The sequence below is a fragment of the Arachis duranensis genome, chromosome 1, assembly GCF_000817695.3.
Source record: "Arachis duranensis cultivar V14167 chromosome 1, aradu.V14167.gnm2.J7QH, whole genome shotgun sequence".
Classification (NCBI taxonomy): Eukaryota; Viridiplantae; Streptophyta; class Magnoliopsida; order Fabales; family Fabaceae; genus Arachis; species Arachis duranensis.
The window spans coordinates 90,427,561-90,452,859 of record NC_029772.3 but is presented as its reverse complement, the minus strand read 5'-3'; the positions used below and the strand labels follow the sequence as shown (position 1 = coordinate 90,452,859).

Genomic DNA, 25,299 nt, shown 5'->3' with positions numbered 1-25,299 from the left:
CTCTCACCGAGCCCGTATGGGATACCGTCAAGCGCGATCTCTCCAGAATCATCAGCAACCTCAAGCTCGTCGTCTTCCCCAACCCCTACCGTGAGGATCCCGGCAAGGCCCTCCGCGATTGGGATCTCTGGGGCCCTTTCTTCTTCATCGTCTTCCTTGGTCTCACTCTCTCTTGGTCCGCTTCTGTCAAGAAGGTGCATTCTCTTTTTTCTATTTTCTACCTAGCTACGTTCTTTAGGAATTCAGATCACGAACATCACTTACTTGATCTAGATCTAGATTTTCGAGCCATGTTTAGTTCAATGATTTAGAATGCATATCAAGCTTCTGCTCTTATTTATACCTTAGATCTGAATCTTGATAGGTTCTCGATTTCATTTCTGTGTTAATCTAACATTGAGTTTGGATGTGGAGCACCATTTTTATTGAGCTTCTATATCTATATGCTTCATAGCTCCGTATAATGCAAAATGTTAAAGGGGGATTGGAACATTTTGCTTCTGTAAATAAACAAAGTACAGACTGATTAACATTGTCTTCTTTTTCTTATTGGCCGCTTATGTATTGGTTTTAGTTTAGAATTTAGATTGCATTTTTTATCCAGAAATTACATTGGCCATTTCTTTGTCTATCTTTACATTGTAGATAAGTAAATTTGAGATCTGATTTTGTAGTTCTCTTAAGGTAACTTGTAAAGAATTGTATCCCATTAGATTGCTTCGGATTGGGATCGAATTTGAACAACACGGGCATCAACGCAAATATAGTACTGATTACTGAAGCTGTATTATGTTATTATTGGGTTGTCATATCAAATTAACTAATCAACCTTGAGAGCTGAAGTTAAATATCACAGGATTCAGCCCCTCCCCTGTTATGAAACCCAGTGCTGCTCCCTGCCTGAAACATGGGATAGATATAAGAATCTGTTCCCATGTTTTTCTTTTTCTTTTCTCGCCCCAGATTAAGAACTCTTGATTCCTGTAGATTCTAGTGGATCTACTAATGTATCATATAAATCACTAAATGATATCTTTTATTCAAAAAACCAAAACTGTTATCTCTTAATTTTAGTCTTTGATGTGTGTTAAATGATAATCAAATGTTGAGATTTCGAAACATGATGGTCTCATGTTTTCTCACGAAAGGAGATGATCCACATCCAAGGGCTATGGGACTTGGTGCTGCCTTTTCCTTTGTACTGCTTGGAACATCCCTTCTCTTTAAATTTGTGATAGGTATAATTATGAGTTGGTGAATGGTGATTATAAAAGTACAAAGTATCAATAAACTTGCCATCTAAATGGTATACATCTCTAAGTATAGTGAGTTCAGCACGACAGAGCACTGCTAGATGCTGGTATATTAAATTACACGGCCTGCATTATAAACAGAATTGTTTTCTTCTCTGCAATACGAAAAATTATATATGTATTTCTTTTGTGGCTTTCTGAAGTTAAATTTTATCCGCAAATCTATAAGTTTGTTGGTGTGCTTGATATAATTAATGATCAGTCCATGCATAAATTTAACCAGTGTTATCCATATATGCCACTATACCAAACATTTAGAGAATGTCTACCACTTCAGTTCGCTTGGAATTCGGTTATCTCTGTATCAGGACTTCACATTTCTTAGTTCACTCCTTGTATACCATGTTCCACTTATTTTGGCAATTCTACCCTCTTTTCTTCATCTTTTCTTCATAGTAATCTACATAATGTGCTGAATAATTACAAAGTGTGTTGGGTTTGTTTTAGATGTGTTCCTCCTAACATTTCTCTCTCTCTCTCTCTATTATTTATTTTTATTCATTTATATTTATATTTATATTTATTTTTTTATTTTGCTTGTCTCAGTCTGAGGTCTTTGCTGTTGCATTTGGTTTACTTGCTGCTGGCGCGGTAATTTTGACATTGAATGTACTGCTCCTGGTACTAGTCACTTCCCTTTCTCAACTTGTCATATTTTGGGTCCTGATTTGAATTTTTCAGTTTCATATCTCAATGATAAACTTTAGTAAAACATCGGTTTTCATGTGTGAAAATGAGGATTTAGCTGTTACTTGATGTTGCCTACACTGACTGAGAAAAGGGGAAGAAGGGTGGGGGAGGGAGAGTAACCACTATTCAAATTATATTTGGATAAGTGATGGCAGGCAAGCAAATTTTTCACTTTGATTTCATGTCTGAAAAAATTTCAGGGTGGACACATCATTTTCTTCCAGAGTCTGAGTCTGCTGGGTTATTGCTTGTTCCCATTGGATGTGGGTGCATTGATCTGTATGTTGAAGGACAATGTCATACTGAAAATTGTTGTGGTCTGTGTGACATTGGCTTGGAGCTCTTGGGCTGCATATCCATTCATGAGTTCTGCAGTCAACCCCAGGAGAAAAGCTCTTGCACTCTACCCAGTTTTTCTCATGTATGTATCTGTTGGTTTTCTCATCATTGCCATTGACTAAATGCATCAATCGGAGCCTCTGATTACTATATTCTCAATCCCATGATCAGCTTGAATCGGCTTCTAAATAGGAATTTTTGTTTATTGATCTGATCAACTTTTTTCATTCTTTTTCTTTTCCCTCTCTATTTCTTCTGTTCAATATGTTGGCTAGAATTATTTGACACTGAGACAGACAATTGTGTAATATTACGTGGAAGATATATATGATGGGATCATACTTGCTATGTGAATGTGAATAATGAATAGGAATAGGATTGTCATGGATGGACTCAAATAATTAATTTGTTTACTTCTGGTTATATGCTCGCAAATTTGCAAATACTGCTTATGTACTTCCGTGGCTTTCAATATAATATTCTGTTGCTCCAGTGAGATATTTATTTAGCGTAGGCTGTCTGGCTGCGAATTAACTCTCTAGTTGTTCCGGAAGGTAGCGTTTGTTTTCAGGTACTGAGACAGAGACTGAGAGACTGAGACTCAGTATTGTGTTTGTTAGTTCAGAGACTGGTACTAAAATTTCTGTCTCTGTCTCCAAAATTTCAGTATTTCAGTACCTCCAAAAAGTAACTGAAATTTTTAGAGATGGAGACTGAAACTTTAATAACATTTTATACCTAAAATACTTTCATTTCAATTAATTAATTTCAATTTTACCCTTTGTGCAAATTAAATTAGAGTTTCATTCTTGTTTCAATTCCTGTCTCCCATTTTGCACCAAACAGAATACTGAGATTTGTTTCAATCCCTGTCTCTTAGTCTCAGTCTCTCAGTCTCAGTCTTTCTGTCTCTATCTCTCCACCAAACGCTACACCATTTCCAACGTCTTAGGAAAGTGTACACTGAATTTATCTTCACAGGAATATAAAATTAAAAATGAAAATTGAAGAAAAGTAGTCTATATACTGAACTCAAAATCATGCATTCATGCTTGACCGAATCCTTTTGACCACTATTATGTTTATTGAATTAGTTGTTTTATTTGGCAAGTGCTCAACTTGTGTAGAGTAAGGTAGGACTATGAGTAACTTTGCGTGGTGCTTTTTTTTTTCTTTTGTATTTGTTTATGAAAATCAAATGACATTCTCCATTTTGTACTAATTGGCCAACGTTGATCTTATCCACACGGCTCATGAGGCGCAGCACTTTTGTGATAACTGCACGATTCAATTATTCTTTAACCAAAAGAATGATACCAGGACAAATAATGTTACTCAGATATATCCATTTACATAATTGTCCAAAGTTTGTATTAAAATAGTTGGGTCAGTAATATTGCTCTATTAAGTAGTATTAACAAGGACCTTGCAAGTGGCAAGTAGCACCTCCAACGTAAATAGGAAGGTGAGTTTGTTGATTAGGACAATCATGATTTATGACTAGGCTTTTGTTGCTTCGCCAAACATTTATTACAAGGTTCGGTTGCTTGTTTGCTTTAAATTTTAAAATGAAAAACTCCATTGAAACGCAATTCCATAGTCACATTCAATCAGACAATAATCATATACATGTTGGAATTTGGCAACCGAAAAAAGCCTATAAAAGCTTCAATAATTAGGACTAGTAGGGCATGATGGAGACGTTAGGGCATTCATTGTCTCCCTAATTGTACATTGGTAACGGCGTTTCAACAGTTCATAATAGCATTCACTCATTTCACTTTTGATTTTGATAATACTCAGTTGGAGAAGTGCAATGCAAAGGAGACTAATAATGATTGTACATAGCTATGGCCAGCAAATTTTGCAATTGGAGAAGGTTGCCAACTTTGTCGTATGTATGATTATGAACAAAATTTGATTCTAATGGGTCTATTTATGTTCTATGCTTTGACACGTTAGTATTTAATGGTTGCAAATTAGTTAATATAACCATCGTGACGCGCGTGCTTTGTTTCCTTTCCTCACCGACTAGGACCATATGTACCAATTTATAATCAATTATCAAATCAATATATAGGATCCATTGCTTGGAGGGTCACCATCAATAATCAAGTCGTCTTTATATATTCTTAGCTGCTTCTTCTTCATAGTCATAGATGAATATGATTGTTTCAATTTATAGTCTCATATACGTACATTGGTCTTTCGGACGGAGAATAAATGAACTCCATAGACACACATACATCCAATTTCTGCGATAAAGTCATATTATCATAGCCTTCCATGTTCGGTTTGTAGGGTCAAATAATGACACCACAAAATATAACCGTAGTTGGCATGTTATATAGATTCTTCTTACGGTATCATCATTTCGTTTCTTTTGTTTTTAACCTAGCTAGCTATTCACGTTTTGATATGACCGTATTTCAACGGATGGATATGGTTATTAGGGGAAGGAGCTAGCTGAGATAGCTCTGATTCTGAATCATCAAAGTAGACCTATACCTAGGCTTAATAATAATATACTATATTTATCAAAAAGGTTACAATACATGCATGATGCATTCTATAGTAACCAAATTACTTGTCTATTTACTCCATTCAACCAGTAATTATTGATTACGTACTCCAAGTGTAGCTGCTTAATTTAATAGTACCTTTAGTCAAACGTGCAAGGAAAGGACACACTTTACATAGTACATGCTACATATATTCGAGCATTCATATGTTCGTATGCAAATAATTCATCTTCTGAACAGATTGGTGATTTTTTACATATTCTCTTAATCACTAACTAAAATAATAATATTCTATTTGGTTTTTCAAATTTTAAAATATCGAGAGTATCTAGTTTTTTTTTTTCAATTACATGTAACAAAAATTGATCAAAACAAACTAGATAAACAGATTCACTCTTAGAGGAATTAAGTCTTCTTAAATAGTTTTAATAAAACGGTAACTTGTTACATTCTTTAAAAATATTTCTACCATGCAATACCTGCATAAATGAGTTAGCAGAAAATATACATTATTTATCAAATTTTCACACAACTCTATTCTCTACATCAATAGCTAATTTTACCGATCTCAAAGTGTTATGTAATTAATTCACTAATTCCAACTTTCACTGCAATAACTCTCGTCTCTATTAAAAATTTTAAATCCACTCTAATCCATTCTAAAATCCACAAACTCCTATGATAGATCTTTTTTTGGGTTGAAACCGAAAAGAATCGTAGAAACCTTTCTTTCAGAAAATCACAATTTAGCCAGACATCCTCACAGAATTGAATTATTCTACCATCATCAATTTTTCATGGACAAACTAGTTATCATTTTGTCTCTTACATATTACTTTTTAATCTAATAAATATCCTTTCATAATCTGTCTCTAGTAAATAATATTTGAGTAGATAATAACTTATTAGAATTGAGGTTATGGCAAGAGTATGCCAAAAAATTTTCTCAATGGACATTTTTTTTTTAAAAAACCTCCATCACCATTTAAACAAAAATACTGTATTATAAACCATCGCAATTTTAACTCCTAAACCACCTAATTTTTATGGAACCTAAATCACTTTTCACTTAATCAAAGTCATACCATTTCTACCAAATAATATCATATCTTTTAACTGTTTTAGTAAAAAAAGTAATAATGTTAACACTATAAATATTATGAGTATACACTCCGCATATCTTCTTATCTTTATTTATTCGCCTGGCACTTCTATTATAAACTAAGGTTTGTTTCCAACATAAGCAATTCATTTAGTATAAGGTTACTTTTAGGACTATAACAGAAAAATCAATAAAGCAGCATCTCTGAAGTCTAAAGTAAGAGAATGGAAGGTAGCTGCACTTTGATTGCGAGGATGTGCTCAAACAGAAAGAAGGGGAAAAAAAATACAAGAAAGAAACTAATTTATTCCTTTGTTTATAATCCAATAAAAACTCTACAACGTTCTTTATATAAAGATTTTTTTTATCATGAGATATTAAATCGTAGAATTTAATTTTGACGGGTTATAAAAACATTACTTTTAAATTGTTAATTTTTTTTTATGAACTACGTTTTTAAAGTACAGCTAAATAAATATTTTTATATAAATACGTTTTTGATATTTTCATTAAAATAGGTATTTTATATAAAGAAAATAATTAAAATATAAACAAATATTATGTTAAACAGTTTAACAATACGTATTAAATTATCTAAAAAAAATAAGATATCAATAATTATAAAATATAAATTTAATTATAATTCACTTCTAATTATTTTTAATGTTAATTTAGTAAAATTAGTTATTTTTTATATTAATTTTGTAGATAATTATCTAAAAAAATTAATAAATTATTTTATATTTTTAATACAGAATTAAACTTTTACTATATTTATTTTATATGAAGATATTTTTATATATATAATCACCTAATTGTATATGTCTTCACTAAAAACAAAGTTCATTTCACACACACACACGAGATTAGTGTATATGACTATATGGTGATAATTGTTTGATTTAGCGTAGGAATGAACAGAGAGTACGGAAGGCGCAGAGACAGGGGCAGGGGCAGAGGCAGAGGGCAGTGATCACTCATGACTGCGTCACCCTACTGTGGTCTCTGTTGAGTAACCATCTCTCTGGTTTTACGTGATGGTGAAATTTCGTACGGCAATTCAAATAAACAATGCTAAGAAAGGGGAAGGTGGTGGTGGTGGTAGTGGTGGCAGTTGCAGAATCAGAGGCAGAAAGAGTTTGCTTTACGTAATGTGTGAGCCCTTTTTTAACTTTACTTGCATCTCTCTCTGGATCTTCTCATAGATGCTATTCTCTACCTGCCATTACGCCAAACCATTCTCATCTAATTGCAATTGCAATTCCTAAATTACAAACATTTTAGTAATGCATTTCCTTTCATATACTTTTTCTCATCTAATTAAGATATTCACTAAAAAATTAACAATATAAAAATGTTAAAAGTTTCAATAAAGTTTTAGGATATTTTTTTTCACTATTGCTTTTTTTCATATATATAAATGGCAAAGTTGGGCACTTGGCACTTGGCAGAGACAGAGAATCCACCCGTCTTTTTCATTTTTTATTAAAAATATTATTTATATATTAAAATTAGTTATTAATATATTTATATATAAATATATATGTAATTTAATTTATTTTTAATATATTCGATTTTGTAGCCGCAAAATTCATTATCGATATTTTCTGCTTTTTTTTTATAATATTAGTATGTAAATAATATTTTTGTATTAAAATTTATATTATATATATGCGTACTTTGATCCAACCAAATTGGTTTATTCATAAACCAACCGCATGTATAAACTGTATACATGTTTTTACCATGGTGAATTTTAGTATACAGAGTAAAATTGGTACAGATTTAAAGATTTGTTACACTACACTTTCTAAAGCCACACTTTAAACCGTAACTCTTCACAAATAAAAGCGTCACCTAATGGAAAAAAGTAAATTAGAAGATTTAAGAGAAGAAATAATCAAGTTATCAAAATTAATAGACCAAAAATTAATGATTTTAACTAATGTTAACTGTAATGACACCGAATTCTTAAAATCAATACAAAATGATTTTTCTCAAAATCTTTATTTTACTATAAGTTTTATTGAAGGACTTCAAAAACCTGAAAAAACTTATTTTTCACACGCAATTTCTAAGAAATATGATACAAATGTTTAATATGATGATTGATCTACAGTGCGTTATGATATAAGATTTTGAACCAGAAGACTCCTATTATTTTAACCAATATCAATAAAGGCATTAATATATTATCAGCCTATCGGAACAAATCAGAGAAGAGAGAGAACTAGGGAACGTTATTGGGTGGTGTTATTATATTCCTGCACATTCAATCGGGGCCTTGGCCTATGTTTATCTATCCCTCTTCCTATATAAAATCCATGCAACCATGAAAATTAATAGAAGCATCTATGATTTTCCTGTAATTTCGTTATTAATGAGCTAGCTTAGCATAAAATTTGGAGAGAGGCTAAAATTTAATTTTTGAATATAAAAAAATTCAAAATAAAAATTTTAAAGGAAATTAATCAAAATTTATACAGAATTTATAAAAAAAAATTAAAATTTAGGAGGAGACAATGTCCCCTAACCAATGAGAGGCTCCGCCTCTGTAATGAGCCAAGCATATTACTTAATTTATGCACACAATTAAACAATATATAAGAAAAAGATGAAAGTAGGAGAAGGCACAATTATTAAAACTTTTGACAGATGCATGGAGAGTTTCACTATTTGAATTATATATTAAGTTATTTTTAGATGGAATTTAACGCCTCTGTATGCTCCCTTTTCTGAAACATGTTAGAAACACCTACGTTGAATATAATTGTATTTAATAATTGCTTTCTATTTTTAAATATCCCTTTTAATCCCATAAATATCATTTTGTCTCTTATGCCCCCTCATGCCATGTATATACAAGGTAAATTGAGCTTACATAATTATTTAATAAGAGAAATTAAAAAGAACGTAACATGCATATCTAATTTAATAAGGGCACTTCATATTTCTTATTTTTGATATTAGGTTGATAATGATATCTTTTTGAATTGTGAATCGTTGAAATGTTATTTTTAAATATAGAATCGTTTAATGTGAGGTATAAAAAATTAAAAAAATTAAAAAATTTGAGATACAGAAATTGAATTTTCTATTAATAAAAATACTATTTTTTAATTTATTTATGGATAATTCGTATATTAATTATAATTGTAAATTAAGTTATTTTATATTAAATAATTTATATAACGATAATTTTATTTATTGCCATAAATGTTGAATTAAATAATTTATTATTATTTTTAATTTGAAATTAAACAAAAATAAAATAAAAAATATTATTTTATTTGAATTTTAGGATTTAATGAGTGTCACACTCAAATAAATAATAATTTTAAAATTTTGGCCTCCAATACATTAAAATTATCTCTATAATTTTTTTTATCAGAATAGTTATGATTCAGTCCTGTTAGAAATAACAAAAAAGCTTTAGTGAAAAAAATTTAAAAAAAAAACTTCTCTTAATCATGCTTAAGAATTAAGATACGTTTTTGAATTTAAGTATTTTTTCTTAATGATATAACATAAAAATCATGAATTAAACAATTCAAAAATTTTCAACACCTTCCAATTCTAGTTCTCCCCACAACTTTAAAAAACACAAAAAAGAAAAAAAATATATCACTCTTCTTATTAAAAAATAAAATCCCATGTTATGCTCTCAGGAATGAAATAGCCTCGAAACCAGACCAATATTCGATTGAAGGAGAGGCTGCCACCCAATCCCTCCATCTTGATTCTTTCAGTTAACTATTTCCTCAATCTTTTCTCAACCCAATGAAGCAACCACATTAATTATTAGTAATTTTTAATAACAAAAAACAATAATATGATATGATGACGAAAAAAGCAAAGTGTTTGACATGTGAGGCAAGAGGGTGGTGGGGCCATATTACCCTCCACATTCGAATCTACTATTTAGGCTTTTATGAAGAGGCCCTATCCTAATCAGATTTTCATTCATAGTTTAGTGTTGCAATGATAACAATTCACACCAACACTCAAAAAATAATTCACAAAGCACAGATATCCACATGGATTAATTACCAGTTTTGAATTGCAACATAAGTCCACACTTTCAACCTGCATGAGTTTTAAATCCCATTCCACCGCTGACATTATGGCATAAACGAAAACTAAACTTTAACATAATTAATCACATACATCAAAAACCGAAAAAAAAAAGATATATGATATAGTATGATGCTCTATATGATATGATGGTCTATTCTATTGTGCCTGCAATACTCACATGCATGCACGACATATCTCTATCAGCATCAGCCACTAAATTTAACATTAAAATTTTTATTGTTTATTTAATTATTTTCCCTCTGTGGTTTCCAATTTTGTGCACATATTTTCACCCCTTACTTGTTGCACATGTTTATTACTGTAGCAACAGACCTGCAAACAAAGCACAATTTTTAACCTTTCCTTTACAACTTAGTTCCTTGTCCAATTTCAATTAATATAATGTGTTCAAAATTAATATCACATTTTTCAGGCATCCTCGTCATCCATCTCTGGCAGCAAAATTGATACTACAAAAATAATAAACAAAACTTTTAATCCCCATCTCTGAAATCTTGATAACCCAAACTCCAAAACTCTTTTTGTTTGTTTCCTCTGCTTCTGTTTTACTTGTACTTTCATTGGCCCACTCACTCCCTTCCATATCAAAAATACCTTCATTTTCTTCATCTGAGCCTTTGCCTTCCCAGCAGTCATTCTATTTAAAGCATCCAATACCAATATTTTGTTTTTACCAATTTATTCATATCTCAAACACTTGAAAACCCAATTGAGACTCACATCATCATTAGTTACTTTTGTAATTAAATTAATTAAATCTCTTTTTTGTTTTTATCTTTGTCTTTTTTTTTAACTAAAATTTTTAATTATTAATTTTCAAGTTATTGAATCAACTTAATTAAGTTTAATTACCAAAATAATTTGATAATATACCAGACAACCAAATACACCGGAGATTCAATAATTTTAATAGTTAATCTCAATTATAAAAAATATATATAATATATATTAATTAAAATCAACAGTTAAGATTATTAGAATACTAGTATTTCGAATACATTTAAAAACTTTCCTATAATATTACTACTAATTTAAAACCTCTTTATTACAAAAAATAAAATTTGGTATATAACTCAAAAAAAATTAATTACAACTCAACAATAGTCTTCTTTTAGTCCCTATTTTGTTAGGAAACTAACCCTTTTTTCTTCTATTAACATTTAACCTCCAACATTTATTTATATATAATATATAAAACAGATGCCAATAATTAAGATTTACAATGATGAAATTTTTTAAAAAGTTCTGTACAATAAATACGTTTAAGATACAACCAGAAATATTTAGTAATAAAAAAATTAGCAAAAAATAATCAGAATTTATTTTATTTAGTATTTATTAACAATGATTTTATTTATTATTATAAATACTAAATTAAATAAAAATAAAATAAAAAATATTATTTTATTTAAATTTTAAAATTTAATAAGTGTCACAATCAACTATAAATATTAATTTCATGGTTTTGGTCTTAACATATCAAATTTTATTATTATAGTTCTTTCTCTATCAAAAGAATTACAATTCAGTCTTATCTAAAATACAAAATGTTTTGATGGAAGAAAATTAAAAAATTACAAAAGTTAAACTCTCTCAAACTCACAAATTAAGATAGCTTTTGCGTTTTCAAGTATTTTTTTCTTAATAATTTAATATGAATGATTTTGGGATTGGAAATTTTAAGAATTTCCAACCATTTATTTATTTAAGTTTGTACAATAGTGTTAAATTAAGAAAAATGCATTATTCCCATCCCCATGCTTTTGCCACAAACAAACATGGCCTTCCCCGACAGGTTCTCCACTTGAATTGAATTGAATTCAAAACCCCATTCACTCTGTCTATAAATACACCCAACACCACTTCCATTAAATTACACTTCACACCACACAACACAACACAACACCTCTATTCATCTTTATCTTAACTCTTAACTTGATCTCTCTTTTTTCTTCTCTCTCACATCATCTTCCACTTCTCTAGTCTCTTGTTTGTTATTACTTATTAGTTATCAGCAACACAAACACAAGAGAGGAAAAAAAAGAAAAAGAAAAAGAAAAAAATAGAAATGAAAGAATATTGGACCTCTTTGGCATCGGTTCTGGGGGTATTCGCTTTCTGCCAAACCATACTCCAAGCGGTGTTCCCACCGGAGCTCCGTTTTGCCACCGTGAAGCTCTTCAACAAGATCTTCCACTGCTTCTCCTCCTACTGTTACTTCGACATAACGGAGATCGACGGCGTCAACACCAACGAGCTCTACAACGCCGTCCAGCTCTACCTCAGCTCCTCTGTCTCCGTGACCGGCAACCGCCTCAGCCTGACACGCGCCCTCAACTCCTCCGCCTTCACCTTCGGCCTGGCCAACAATGACACCATCTCCGACACCTTCAACGGCGCCACCGTGCTCTGGGAACACGTAGTCACCCAGCGGCAATCCCAAACCTTCTCATGGCGCCCCTTGCCGGAAGAAAAACGAGGCTTCACTCTCCGAATCAGAAAGAAAGACAAACCCTTGATCCTCAACTCTTACCTGGACTATGTTATGGAGAAAGCCAATGAGATAAGAAGAAAGAATCAGGATCGGTTGCTGTATACGAATTCCAGAGGCGGTTCTCTAGATTCCAGAGGCCACCCTTGGGAATCTGTGCCCTTCAAGCACCCAAGCACCTTCGATACATTGGCTATGGACCCTGACAAGAAGAAAGAGATCATGGAGGATCTTCAGGATTTCGCCAGAGGTCAAGGATTCTATCACAGAACTGGCAGAGCTTGGAAGAGAGGCTACCTTCTCTATGGCCCTCCCGGCACCGGAAAATCCAGCATGATCGCCGCCATGGCCAATTACCTTGGCTACGATATCTATGATCTTGAGTTGACCGAGGTTCATAACAACTCTGAGCTCAGGAAGCTTCTCATGAAGACCAGTTCCAAGTCCATAATCGTCATTGAGGATATTGATTGTTCTATCAACTTGACCAACCGGAAGAAGACCAACAATGGCGGCGGCGGCGCTTCCAGGAGTTACTATGATTCCGGTGATATACGCGGCGGCGGTGGGGGTGGCGGTGAAGATGGCGGGAACTCGATTACTCTGTCTGGGTTGCTGAATTTCACGGATGGGTTGTGGTCTTGCTGTGGGAGTGAAAGGATCTTCGTTTTCACGACGAACCACATTGAGAAGCTTGACTCTGCTCTCTTGAGAAGTGGAAGAATGGATATGCATGTTTTCATGAGCTTCTGTTCCTTCCCTGCTCTCAAGATTCTTCTCAGGAACTACTTGAATTACGAGGAAGGCGACTTGGATGGCCATGTCTTGAAGGAGCTCGAGATGGTGGTCGATATGGCCCGAATGACCCCTGCTGACATCAGCGAGGTTCTCATCAAGAACCGCCGCAAGAAGGACAGAGCCGTCGTCGAGTTGTTGGAGACACTCAAGATCCGAGCTGAGAGGAATAACAACAATGCCAGCAATGGCGGAAGAGCAGTCAGAAGGGGAAAAAATGATGATGAAGATGAAGAAGAGGAAGAAGAACAAGAGAAGAGGGCTCTGGATAGTGAGAGTCCTAAGGAGGAGTCTGAGATTGAGGACAATTGCAACAAGGTGGAAGATGAAGATGAAGAAGAAGAAGAAGAAGGAGATGGAGAAAAAGAGAAGATTAAGTGATGATGATGGTAATGTTGTTAACAAGAACCGTTCTTTGTTCTTGTTCTTCTTATTCTACAGTGACAAAGATGAGTTTCACATGTTACTGAAAAATATTGAGCAGCATACACTGTAATCTCAAGTGTAATTGATTATATTTTGAAAAAAAAAATGAAATTTATGGTGAGCTAATTACAAGACATATCAGATAGAACTAGAAGAATGAAAAAAAAGAAGCATGGAAAGAAGCAGCAGCAATTGGGGCCTCTAATTCTAAACATGTCACATACTCCTGTCTTTCTTTATTAATTAAGTTTTGAACTTTTGATTTTGAATAATAATAATAATAATGGAGTCTTACATAGACATATATGTTGTCGGGGAAGTTTATCTAGAACCAGTTTAGTAGTTGGCACTGCACTAAGAAATTATGAGTTAATTTGCATATTGTTTCCCTTAATTAGTTAAGATTTAATTAAAATCTTAATAATTAGTCTAGTAAGGGAGGACTTTACACCCTGACATGCTTGGGTAGCCAGCTGGGATGTTGGTGAACACCTGGGGTGCACATGGTTAGTGTGTTGATGAGATGGGTAGGGAATATCAGTAATAAGTAGGGTACCACAAAACACCCAATTGTTCAATTCAATTCAATTATAGTAATTAATGTTTTATTATCATATGGGTTGTGATATGATATGAGAAATTCAGAATTATGTAGTTCCCCTTCCCGGTGAAAAATGGCAAGTTCAGGTATATTAAACTTATTAACTTTAAAAGGCAAAGCTCAGAATAATTCAGACTATAGATTCTTTGGGAAAATTATTTGGAGTGCAAGGAAAGTTACCTATCTAGTAACAGTTTTTACTGTGACAGCTTACGCAGAAAATTGGCAGTGATTGAGATTTGATGTACTATTTGTTTTCTAGTGACAAGAAAATGATTTCTGTTAATTATGTGAAATTAATTGCATAAAAGAATTATTGTGCTTGAGTTCGTCATGTATGGTGATTGATGTAATGTTAATATATTCATGAGAACTTTTTTTTTAATTTCTTAATTAATTCAAGTTGGCCTTATGTTTCCGTGTCTGATTGGATATATTGATACCGTTAACCTCTAATATATTACAATAATTAAGAACAACAACTATTTCTGAAAAATTGACTGTGCGAGTGGATAGGATTACAATTTTACAATACAAGGTTGCTTTATGAACTATGGGCTGAACTGTGATAATTAATTATGGAAAAGTTTAGCAATTAATAACTTTATTAAATTCTGACAAGCATGTAATTAGTAAAAGAAAAATGAATAATTTCACACTATTAGATGAAATTTTACATTATTAAAAATATCATTAATAACTACTTGATGGCTATAAATTACAAAAATTACTGATCTCTAACACCCTTGTTAATTATTAAGTGGTGAAAATGGAAACAACTAAAAAAAGACCCGGATTTTGTGTTGGCAAAAAGTGAGAGGGTGGAGGGCGCAAAAGCAAGCTCAAAGGTTGAAAAAGTTGAAAATTTATGTTTTGGGTGTAACATTGATTTTCATATTGAGTTGGGAAAAAGGCTATTCAGGTTGTCAAGCTAATGAAAAAGCAATTCATTTTATGAGAGTGCCGACAAATGACAACACCATCTACCTTATATTCTTACATGAACACGAAGCCACAGCCATTGATTGAACCATCCTTAACATGAATATACATATTTTATATTACATGCAAAACATGCCTCCACGAGCACCTAAGGGTCAAGATTTTCGAAAAAAGTACTTGTAAAATATACACTTTTTATAATGTATAAAATATAAATTTTTGAAACAAAGAACTGCTTCTTAATTAAATTCCTTGTCATATGGCTTATAAGAAACCATTTTCTTAAGATTCAACCAAACAATTCAAAGTTGTTGGCGCTGTTTGATGATATAAAGTGTCACTTTCACATTCTACTCTTGAGCACGAAGCTGCTCAGTTGTCCAGATTCACTGTCAAAGATCGATATCCCAAAAGGACCATTATGGTCCCTTCTTGTTTCCTTACCTCAATGTGGTTTAATACTTGCTTTAACTTCAAAAAAAAAAAAAAGGACCAATAATTAAAGTTCGTCCATAAATAATAACATAGTTAGGGTAAGCATTGACATTTATGCCTGATTAATCAGCAGGGCGGCGAAGTTTCCTGGAATTGAATACATCCTGCTTTTAATTATTATTAAGTGTAAGATTTTGCTTGGATCCAAAATAAAAAGTACTTGCATCTTTTTGGCAATGATACAAAGTACTTTTGAGTTTAGATTTTGAAACAAGAAGTAACACGTGCAACTAATAACACTTGAACTATATATAACTATGAAGAAGAAAACAAGTCCACAATCTTACTCATAATTAATTAAACACAGCATGCTAATTAATGAAGCAACATTATATTATTTGAAATACAAGGACGATAAGTCTTTGTTGCTTTTTAACTCTCTCACAGCTTCTTTATTTGTGTGTCCCTTTCTTGCTTGGAGATCAATGCAAAGGATTTTTATTCTAATGGTTCCCTATTGAGGCATAAAACATACCCCACCAGAAAAATGGAAAATGAATATATGTGATGTGATTTTTGCTTTTATGCTAGCCCAACAAAATCCTCCTCTCTACCCATCTTTCCGTACTTTTCTCTCAACACCAAAAGTACGAATAATTTCAACGGACCCGTCTTTTTTATTTATTTCTTTATTTACGACCATGCAAACTTTTAGATATAATTTAAGATTAAGATTATGTAGATTTTAAACGGATCTTAGACCATATATAGCATATGCATGCAGCTCGTGAATCTTGAATAAAGACTTATTGGCTGCTACTTTAATTAGTTTGTTGAATTCGATCTTCGTCAGTTACATTTATTCTGCTACATATGCATATGCTTTATTTAATTTCAACGTTAAGAAATTAATTAAATAATAATGAGGATCCTTATTCTTCATTTACCTTGTTCTCCTCCCATTACATGCATTCCACGCTTTTTTTTAATCGTGAAAAAATGGTAGCCAGTAAATCTAAGAAAAAATGCAATCAAAGTCATAATAAGAATAAAGGAGGAAGGGATAAATACACTGAAGTTCACACGATGAACACAATTACATTTTAATTATTTAATGAGTTACGCGTGCACACCATTTATATACTCTGGCAGACACAGTATTTTTCGTGTTTATGGAAGGGACAAAAATACACCTAAAAATTCACACGGTGAACACAATTATACTTCAATCATTTAACACCGTCACATACCGATGATCGAAAAGATAAATATGTCCCTCAGAATATATAAATAATGTGCACGCGTGACTCGTTAAATAATTGAAGTATAATGGTGTCCAACATGTAAATTTTTAGATATATTTTTGTTTCTTCTTCCAAAAATAAAAATACTTTGTTCGTTCCTTTAAGCTCCACAGAAAAACAGCACAAATGAGGGTCCTTAACACACTTACACAAGTGTGGTTTTTGTTTTTTCTCGTTGCAACCATTGAATGGATTCATGCCTTTTCAGAGTACAAAGAACCAGATACCTCTATTCTGCTCTTCGGAACCGTGCATGAATTGAATGGTGGGCATTTTGTCAAATGATAGAAAGGCATATATAAATGAATTTCGGAAAAGAAATAACACAAACAAACAAAACCTATATAAAAAATTACACTGACATAGAGTAATTAAACATTAAATTAACCCTAACTCTGGTTAATAAATATAAATCTTGGATAACTATAAATTAGTCTAGATAAATTTATATAAGCATAGACCTATCATATATAGGCACTTCTAGAAATCAAATATAAAATAGAGTTCAAATAACTATCACTTGTACTTAAATTTTACAGTTAAACTAATTTTAATATACAATACATGAATTTTTCATAATTAGTCAAAAATAATATTCACAGGTTGAAGTGTTAATTTACCTTCTCATATAATGCTTAAAATTTAAAATTATCCAATTCATTTCACACAACAAATAAAACTTGTAGTTTCGAACTTTTGATATTAATTTTGAGAAAAAAATAAATAGGTTCTTAATTTTTTGTTTATAGATATTCAAATTTTTAACGATTTAAAAATATATTTAAATTTTTTATCTTTTTAAAATTTAGACACATGGATTTTTTGTTCATTTGGGTCTAGCAGACTCAACCAAAAAAATTAAACATTATTTTTGATGTATTAGCCTGACCCGATATACGAATACACATTGAGAGTTTTGAAAAGAAGACAAATTAGATTCAGAATCGATATGTCAAAAAAAATCAGATATTTAAATTTATTTTCAAATTTTTAAAGATATAAATATTTGCAGATAAAAGTATCTTTTTTTCATTAATTTTTAAATAATTTAAAGTGAAAATGGCCACGTATGCTCGTAATTTAAGGCCACGTCAGCTTGAGTGGTGGCCAGGTGGGTGCGTGCAAGCAAGTTTCAGCATTGTGTTATTGCTGTTGGGCTGCGCCTCCGACACCTCACTCTTCTGTTCTGTCAGCTGAAGAGAGAGACAAAGGGGGTTTTGGCTTGCTATTCCTTGGTAGCCGCAACCTAATCTCAATCGCAATCAATCATCTCTCGTCGTCGGTGTATTGCGCCGACGTCGTTTTAGCCTCTCTTCTTTCCCAGTAAGCCCTTTTCTTCTTTCTTCTTCCCATTCACGAAACTGGATCCTACAATCAATCACTCCTTCTCATGTTATACATTCCATTTATCAGATTTATTATTCAGATTTATTATTCATTCATTCTTTGCTTCAGTTGATTTTTGTTATTGCCGTCGTTATCTTCAAATTCGCATTCCTTTTTGCGTTATTTATTTTGGTTATTTCCTCGAGCACCTGGTGGCCTAACAAACATGTGAATTTCTATGAAACGATACTGAACTCTCTCTTGTTGAGTAGCTCTTGTCCTTTATTTTTGTACAAGGGTTGAAGAAGTTCGTATAATTTTAGGCTTTTAGTTGTTGTGCGTTGGAATAATGCTATTCTTTTAACTGTTTTTACATTTTCAACTCTTTTGTTTCTCTTAATCTAAGCGTTGTCTAATCCGTTTATGATGATGTACAGGAATACATACATTTATTCTGAACCATTATGGGCAATGGTCCAGCACCATTTTTTGATATTGGCAAAAGGGCAGAAGGTAAACCTGAACTTAACTTCATTCCACGATATATACACATTCTTTAAGATTATTGTCCGAAGTTATTCTTTATATATAGTTGAATATATTCATGATTATCTGCTAGTTCATGATATGTTATCCCATCTTATTTCTTGTGTTGTAATTATAGTGCTTGACCACAGCGCATGAAGATTTATAGTGATATGGGATTATATTAAAATCAAATGTTTCTTGTACTCTTTTTTAGTATGGAAATGCCTTGTACTCTTTCTGAGTACTTTAAATATTGAAACCTTTTTTTTTTTTGAGTATGAGAATGCCTTGTACTCTTTTTGAGTACTTTAAATATTGAAACCCATCATGATATCTTAATTCAAATATCATAATAAGTCTAGTATACATAAAGCCTACAATGCAACATGTTTGGAGACTTTATAAGTATCTGTCGCTTAAAATCCTTTAGATGGTTGGCTTCTTATCAAGCCATGTCTAAATTTGTTATAATATACTTGGCATTAAGTTGTGAACGTTGCAATTCTTATGTAGATCTTTTGTACAAGGATTACAACTTTGATCAGAAGTTCAGCTTGTCAATTCCTAGCACCACTGGATTGGTAATATTTATCTTTATTTCTGCTATTATTTTTTTGTTTAATTAGGTTAATTTTTAGTTTTTCTTTTTAATTGATGCTTACTAGATACAAAATCTCATAGCTTCAATATGACATAGTTTTAATATCACAACCACAATTGTGTGAACACTACATAATTTCAAATAATATGTAAGTTCACGACTGTTTATTTGATTTTTTATTTTAGTTTTATTGGATTATGAAACATTTATTATTGTTATTAATTCGTTAAAGATACTCATGTTATTTCTTATTGAATGACAAATAGTTTTACTTACTTCTATTTTTCCATTAATGTTTTTTATTTGACTGGTTGTTGGGTGAAAAAAGAAAGAATAAATAGATTTAGAACAATATGCAATTAGTTTATTTTTGTCAACAAATGTCTTGTTTAGTGTATTATTTAAGGCAATAATACATGTTATGGCAAGTTTAATCACCCGTGTCATGCACGTGATAAAATTAAAATTATAATTTTAAATTATTTTGTTAAGATTAATTTAAATTATAATAATTTGATTAATAAAAATATACATGTTATGTATTATTTGTTTTTTTTAAGCTAGTGTTAAATATATTAACTCTAAAATAGTTATTAATTCGTTTTAGTAATCTACTTTCTTCAATAAATCAAACATATATACTCAATGTGACCATAAATAATTTAATAATATTTAGACCCACCAACAAAGTTTTATATATTGTTTTACTATCAAGTAAGAACATATCAAAATTAGCTCAAAATAAATAATAAATTCTTAGAGATTTCTAATGCACAAAATTCTCTAATAAACAATAAACAATTTAAATCTACTAAAAAATAACTCAACACTTTTCTTTAATGCCTGCAAAATATATACCTGAAATAATATCAATGTTAGTATACAATTTTACAATCATCGATCGTATTTACTATACATGACTTATTCTTAAAAGTTATTCTACACACGTGTGCAGTCGAAAGATAAATTACTGTACTTTATTTTATTTTTCTAAATTATTATAATTATGCATTATTCATTAAATGCTAATTGTAATATTGTAATATAATTATTATGATAAAGATATTTTTCTAAAATAAATTTAAAAGAGAGAATAGTACTTTCATTTTGGAGGGAAAATGAATTCATAAGGAATTGACACCTCACTTTTATTAGTTGATAATGTATTAAATATTGATTTTATATAATTATAATAAAAATATTTTTCTAAATTAGTATAATCATGCATTATTCGTTAAACAGTATAAATGAAAATTTACTATCTTTGAGTACTAAATTAAAATTCAAACTGAAACTGAAAAAAAAGTAAAGAGTATAAAATTATTGATTGAAAAACACTCTAAATAATAAAAAGCCAAATTAACTTTAATATTAAATTCATTAATACGATTTTAATTTTATATAATAGTTAGATAATAGATTAGTGAAAGCAAAGGGAATAATGGCTTTAATTAGTATTTGATAAAATATTCATTTAGAATAATTAAAAATATAAAATTATGATATTATTAAAAATAATACATTTTTATGTTAAAAATTATATTTAAATAAAATATTTATAAATATGAATTTAGAATAACATAGCTTCATGAACATTAATCATTAATCAATTATGAACTAACATAAAATTATAATATAATTTGTGAAAAAATAATCAATAATTAATATTAATAAATATAAAAATCATCCAGACACTTTGATTAAAAGTATGAGTGATTAATTATTATTCATTATTAATAATATTTTGTTCATAACAAAAACTGAAAATATAATTATTCAGATTTAGATTTAGATTTTAGAAAAACAAATGTATAAGTAACAAATGATCTATTTTATCATGTATATTATAAATTAACGAATTAAATTAACTGATATAATGAATTATAACTAATTAATTGGTATAAATTATAATAAATTACATGATATTTAAAAATAAAATAAAATGAATAAAAAAATAGAAAAATAGAAGACTACAATAAAATAAATTGAATGTGAGTTTTTTTTTTTACAAATTTTCTATCACATCCACTTCAATAATAATAAATAAAAAAACATCAACTTAATATCTAAGAGAAAATGATGAGATAAAATCATAACACAATTCTAAAATAAAATCCTAAATTAAATCATAATATCATCGCACAACACAAATTAAAAGTAATTTCACACTGTAATATACCACACAAATAGGTAAATGACTTAAGCTTAATTACAGATTTTTTTTATTTATGCATACATGATAACACCATGGTTTATAAATGCTTAATGGATAACATATCATATATTGCTCTGAATGATGAGCAGGGGAGTTGAAGAGTGTGTGTTGATTTGTGTCCATGATAGTTGCCTTCTTGTGACGACGCCTCATAGGAAGAAAAAGAATTGTTGTAAAAGCTACCTAATAAAAGAGTAATTGGTAAATGAATGATATTTTCTTCTAGCATATATGGTCTTTTATAGTGGTAAAATAAAAATGGAAAGAATAAAATTTTATATTTTATATTCGGAATAGAATTTAATATTTATCGTAGTAAAATTAAATAACTAATAAGTTATAATTTATGTATTTAAATAAATTAAATAAATTAAATAAAAATATTTTTAAGAATTAATCAAATCAGTTAGTTGATACAAATAATTAGTATAATTGATTTTATTTGATTTATTGAATTCAAAAAAATAAATTAGAAAATAATTGATTAAATTAATTAGTTGATATAATTAATTTATTATAATTGATTGGATTTAATGAAGAAAAAAATAGGAAAACATAGGAGACAATGATTTTTTTAACTAAATTAATATGTATTTATTGTATTTAATCACTATAAGTAACAAATCATCTATGTTATTATTATATATACTAAAAATATTAGTATATATAAAAAATATATATAAAAATTTACTAAAAGCTATAAATTTCATTAGTTTAAAATATTATTTTGTCACTAATATTTTTATAGTTTCAATCCCAGGCATCATTATTACTTGCCAACACACTAATATTTTGTCACTAATTATTTAAGGCAATAATTTAAAATTCTATAATTATAATTTAATCAAATACTAATAGTAAAATCAAATTACCTAAACAATATTAAACCTATTTTAGTCCTTAGTCACGTATAGTATAGAATCATTCTTGTAACGACAACCAACTGAAATAACATCGTAAGTTTCAATATTTAGAATTCGTGCAAAATCAGACCATCCTCTTGTTAGATAAGCTTCATCATTCGCTATCCATGCAATGTGGCAAGGTATAAAATTACCACACCGAGAAACCAAACTAACTCTTATTTTCCTCAATGGCATTGCATGCATGCAAAAGAAAGCTGGTAATTTCTGAAAAAAAATCAAAATATGTTAAAAAATTATTCTAATAACGAACAACTTAAACTAAGAAAATTTAAATATATTACTAATCGTTGAAATTGCATATCTGAATTTGTCATGAATTTAGCAAAACTGAACGCTTACAACCATGTAGTTGGAACCAGAATCAGTGAAGACAACTCGATGAAGTATTTTATGGATGTGATGCATTGTAAATGATTGTGGCAAAAGACAATCGAACTGGAACATTAGACGATAAGAATAACTTAGAGTAACAACAAATAAAAAATTATCAAAAGAATAATATAATAGAATGAATATATAAAAAATATTATAAAAAACTATAAATTGTACCTTAAAAGGATCAACTTCAATAAAAAAACGAAGAATACGTTCTTATTCTATGAAGTAGTAAAAAAAAACACTAAATATAAAATTATGAATTGAATCTCAAATTTAGATTCATGTACCACAGGAAAACACTAACTATATATAGACTTTAATAAAACAAAAATAAATATGTAAATTACCTATTATTAAGGTGATTTTTAAATAATGCATTAAATTTTGATTTGATACAATTATAATGAAGATATGTTTCTAAATTAGTATAATTATATATTATTCATTAAATATTAATTATAATATAATTAATATTAAAGATATTTTTATAAAAACATTAAATATTGATTTGATATAATTATAATGAAGATATGTTGCTAAATTAGTATAATTATATATTATTCATTTAGTATTAATTATAATATAATTACAATAAAATAATTTAGAATAGAAAAAAAATTATTCGTATTGGAGGGAAAATGGAGGCATGAGAGATCGACACGTCACTTTTAGTAGTTGGGAGAAAACCCAATTTTAGTATATTAAGTAGATTGGATATAGTAAAATTTTGTTATTATTGTGATAAACACGAGACGTAGATCTCATTACACATTGAGATTAAACCAAAATATTTACTTTAAATTCCTCTATTCTTTTCTCATTTATCTTCTGTTTAATCAGTAATGCGAATAACCTTTAAAAGAATGCTTTAATTCAAACCCTTTCTTTTTCAAGGCTTACAAAATCTTCATGTTGTAACTGGAAACTCAAGACTGTAATTAAATGGCATGCTATGCAATGCAATGCAATGCGTACATAACAATCATCTTTAAAAGTATATATTTTCCATAGGATCAAAATAAATTACAAAAGTTTATATGCGAAAAGTCTTACTTATTTTATTTATTTATTTAATTTTTTATGGTATTTTCTAACTCGACAAGCTAAGAACTAATTTGTCATGGTACTTAACTCTATTTAAGGGCATAAGGCGAAATTCAAATTTTCAGTATTTGTTTAAACAGACTAATTAGCTAACTACTAATATACCAATTCAATTTGGTTTGCTTATTATGGCTCATCCTTAAACGCTCCTCGCTAAGTATGGAGTGTTGCACACCTTGTGAATTTGTTAAATCTAAACTCTTCATTTATTATATTTTATTTGAATGGTCTGGATTTAAAAAGGTAACCTGTTAATCAGGTTAATTATTTTTTTTACAAATTTTAAATTTTTTTGACAAGTCTCAGATATTAGGATGAAGTTCAAAATAAAAAATTAGTATATAAATATTAAAAACAATATGTCTGTACAAAAAAAAAGTTATTGGACTTTAAAATTAAAATAAATAATACATAAAAAATAAGTTAAAAATTCATATACTAAATCCAAAAAAAAGATATATTAGAATCTTAAAAAAAATAATATTAAATATATATTATGTATATAATATTAAAATTTAAATAAATTTTGTTTTGTGTGAAATAAAATATAATATTAAATATAAACACAATGATAAAAAAAATTGTGTTATATATATATATAATATTAAAATTTAAATAAATTTTGTTTTGTGTGAAATAAAATTATAATATTGAATATAAACAAAATGATAAAAAATTGTGTTATATATATATTTTATGTATACTAGCGGCTCAACAGGCACTAACGTGCCTGTTCAGCCGCTTTTTTATCGTTTTTAAGAAATTAATTTATTTTTTGTTAATATATCATTCACTTTTTAAATTTATTAGATAAGTATTTTTTTCATTTTAATATTAATGTTACCTTATTTATATCATATTTTATTAAAATTAAAATTACTATAAATTTTTTTTTAAAATGTTAAATTATAAAATTATATGTAAAATAAATAATTAATGTTTAAAAAAGTTAATAAAGGAAAGAAGTATTTTTTTTTACCAATTCTTAGGTGAATATAAAGAGATTATGTCATTTGAACTATAATTCGTTGATAAAGAAAGAAATACTCTTAATTATATATTAAATAGAATAATTATTTATTAGGCTCATTTTTATACAAATAAAAATTTTTCTTAGTTTTATATCTGTAACATTTTATACCAATTAGTTTCAAAACTTAATT

The 25,299-nt window shown here is 29.4% G+C and overlaps 3 protein-coding genes across 3 annotated transcripts; all 3 read left to right on the top strand.

The window, feature by feature from the left end:
* LOC107460004 (protein YIP4b) lies at window positions 1-2,765 on the top strand (the record flags this gene model as incomplete). The annotated part of the gene is given in 3 exon segments (XM_016078323.1): window positions 1-194; window positions 1,860-1,934; window positions 2,204-2,765. Coding segments are annotated over 3 exon segments (530 nt in total), but the record flags the coding sequence as incomplete, so codon positions are not given.
* Window positions 2,766-11,875: 9,110 nt separating this feature from the next.
* On the top strand, window positions 11,876-13,902 carry LOC107460016 (AAA-ATPase At5g57480). The gene has a single exon (XM_016078331.3). It carries the CDS (start codon window positions 12,133-12,135, stop codon window positions 13,729-13,731), a length of 1,599 nt encoding a protein of 532 aa, XP_015933817.1. The 5' UTR covers window positions 11,876-12,132; the 3' UTR covers window positions 13,732-13,902.
* A 3,282-nt stretch (window positions 13,903-17,184) lies between these two features.
* On the top strand, window positions 17,185-19,824 carry LOC127740422 (uncharacterized). Its single transcript, XM_052251412.1, has 4 exons — window positions 17,185-17,323; window positions 18,144-18,381; window positions 18,822-18,897; window positions 19,426-19,824. Exons 1-4 carry the CDS (start codon window positions 17,185-17,187, stop codon window positions 19,495-19,497), a joined length of 525 nt encoding a protein of 174 aa, XP_052107372.1. The 3' UTR covers window positions 19,498-19,824.
* The last annotated feature ends 5,475 nt before the right edge of the window (window positions 19,825-25,299 follow it).

What these genes read in the sequence shown, in the direction of transcription:
- LOC107460016 (XM_016078331.3), top strand. Translation starts at nt 12,133, where the DNA reads ATGAAAGAATATTGGACCTCTTTGGCATCGGTTCTGGGGGTATTCGCT.
- LOC127740422 (XM_052251412.1), top strand. Translation starts at nt 17,185, where the DNA reads ATGAGGGTCCTTAACACACTTACACAAGTGTGGTTTTTGTTTTTTCTC. An exon ending in AACCGTGCATGAATTGAATG is followed by an intron (nt 17,324 to 18,143) that starts GTGGGCATTTTG and finishes TCGTAATTTAAG; the next exon opens with GCCACGTCAGCTTGAGTGGT. An exon ending in TTAGCCTCTCTTCTTTCCCA is followed by an intron (nt 18,382 to 18,821) that starts GTAAGCCCTTTT and finishes GATGATGTACAG; the next exon opens with GAATACATACATTTATTCTG.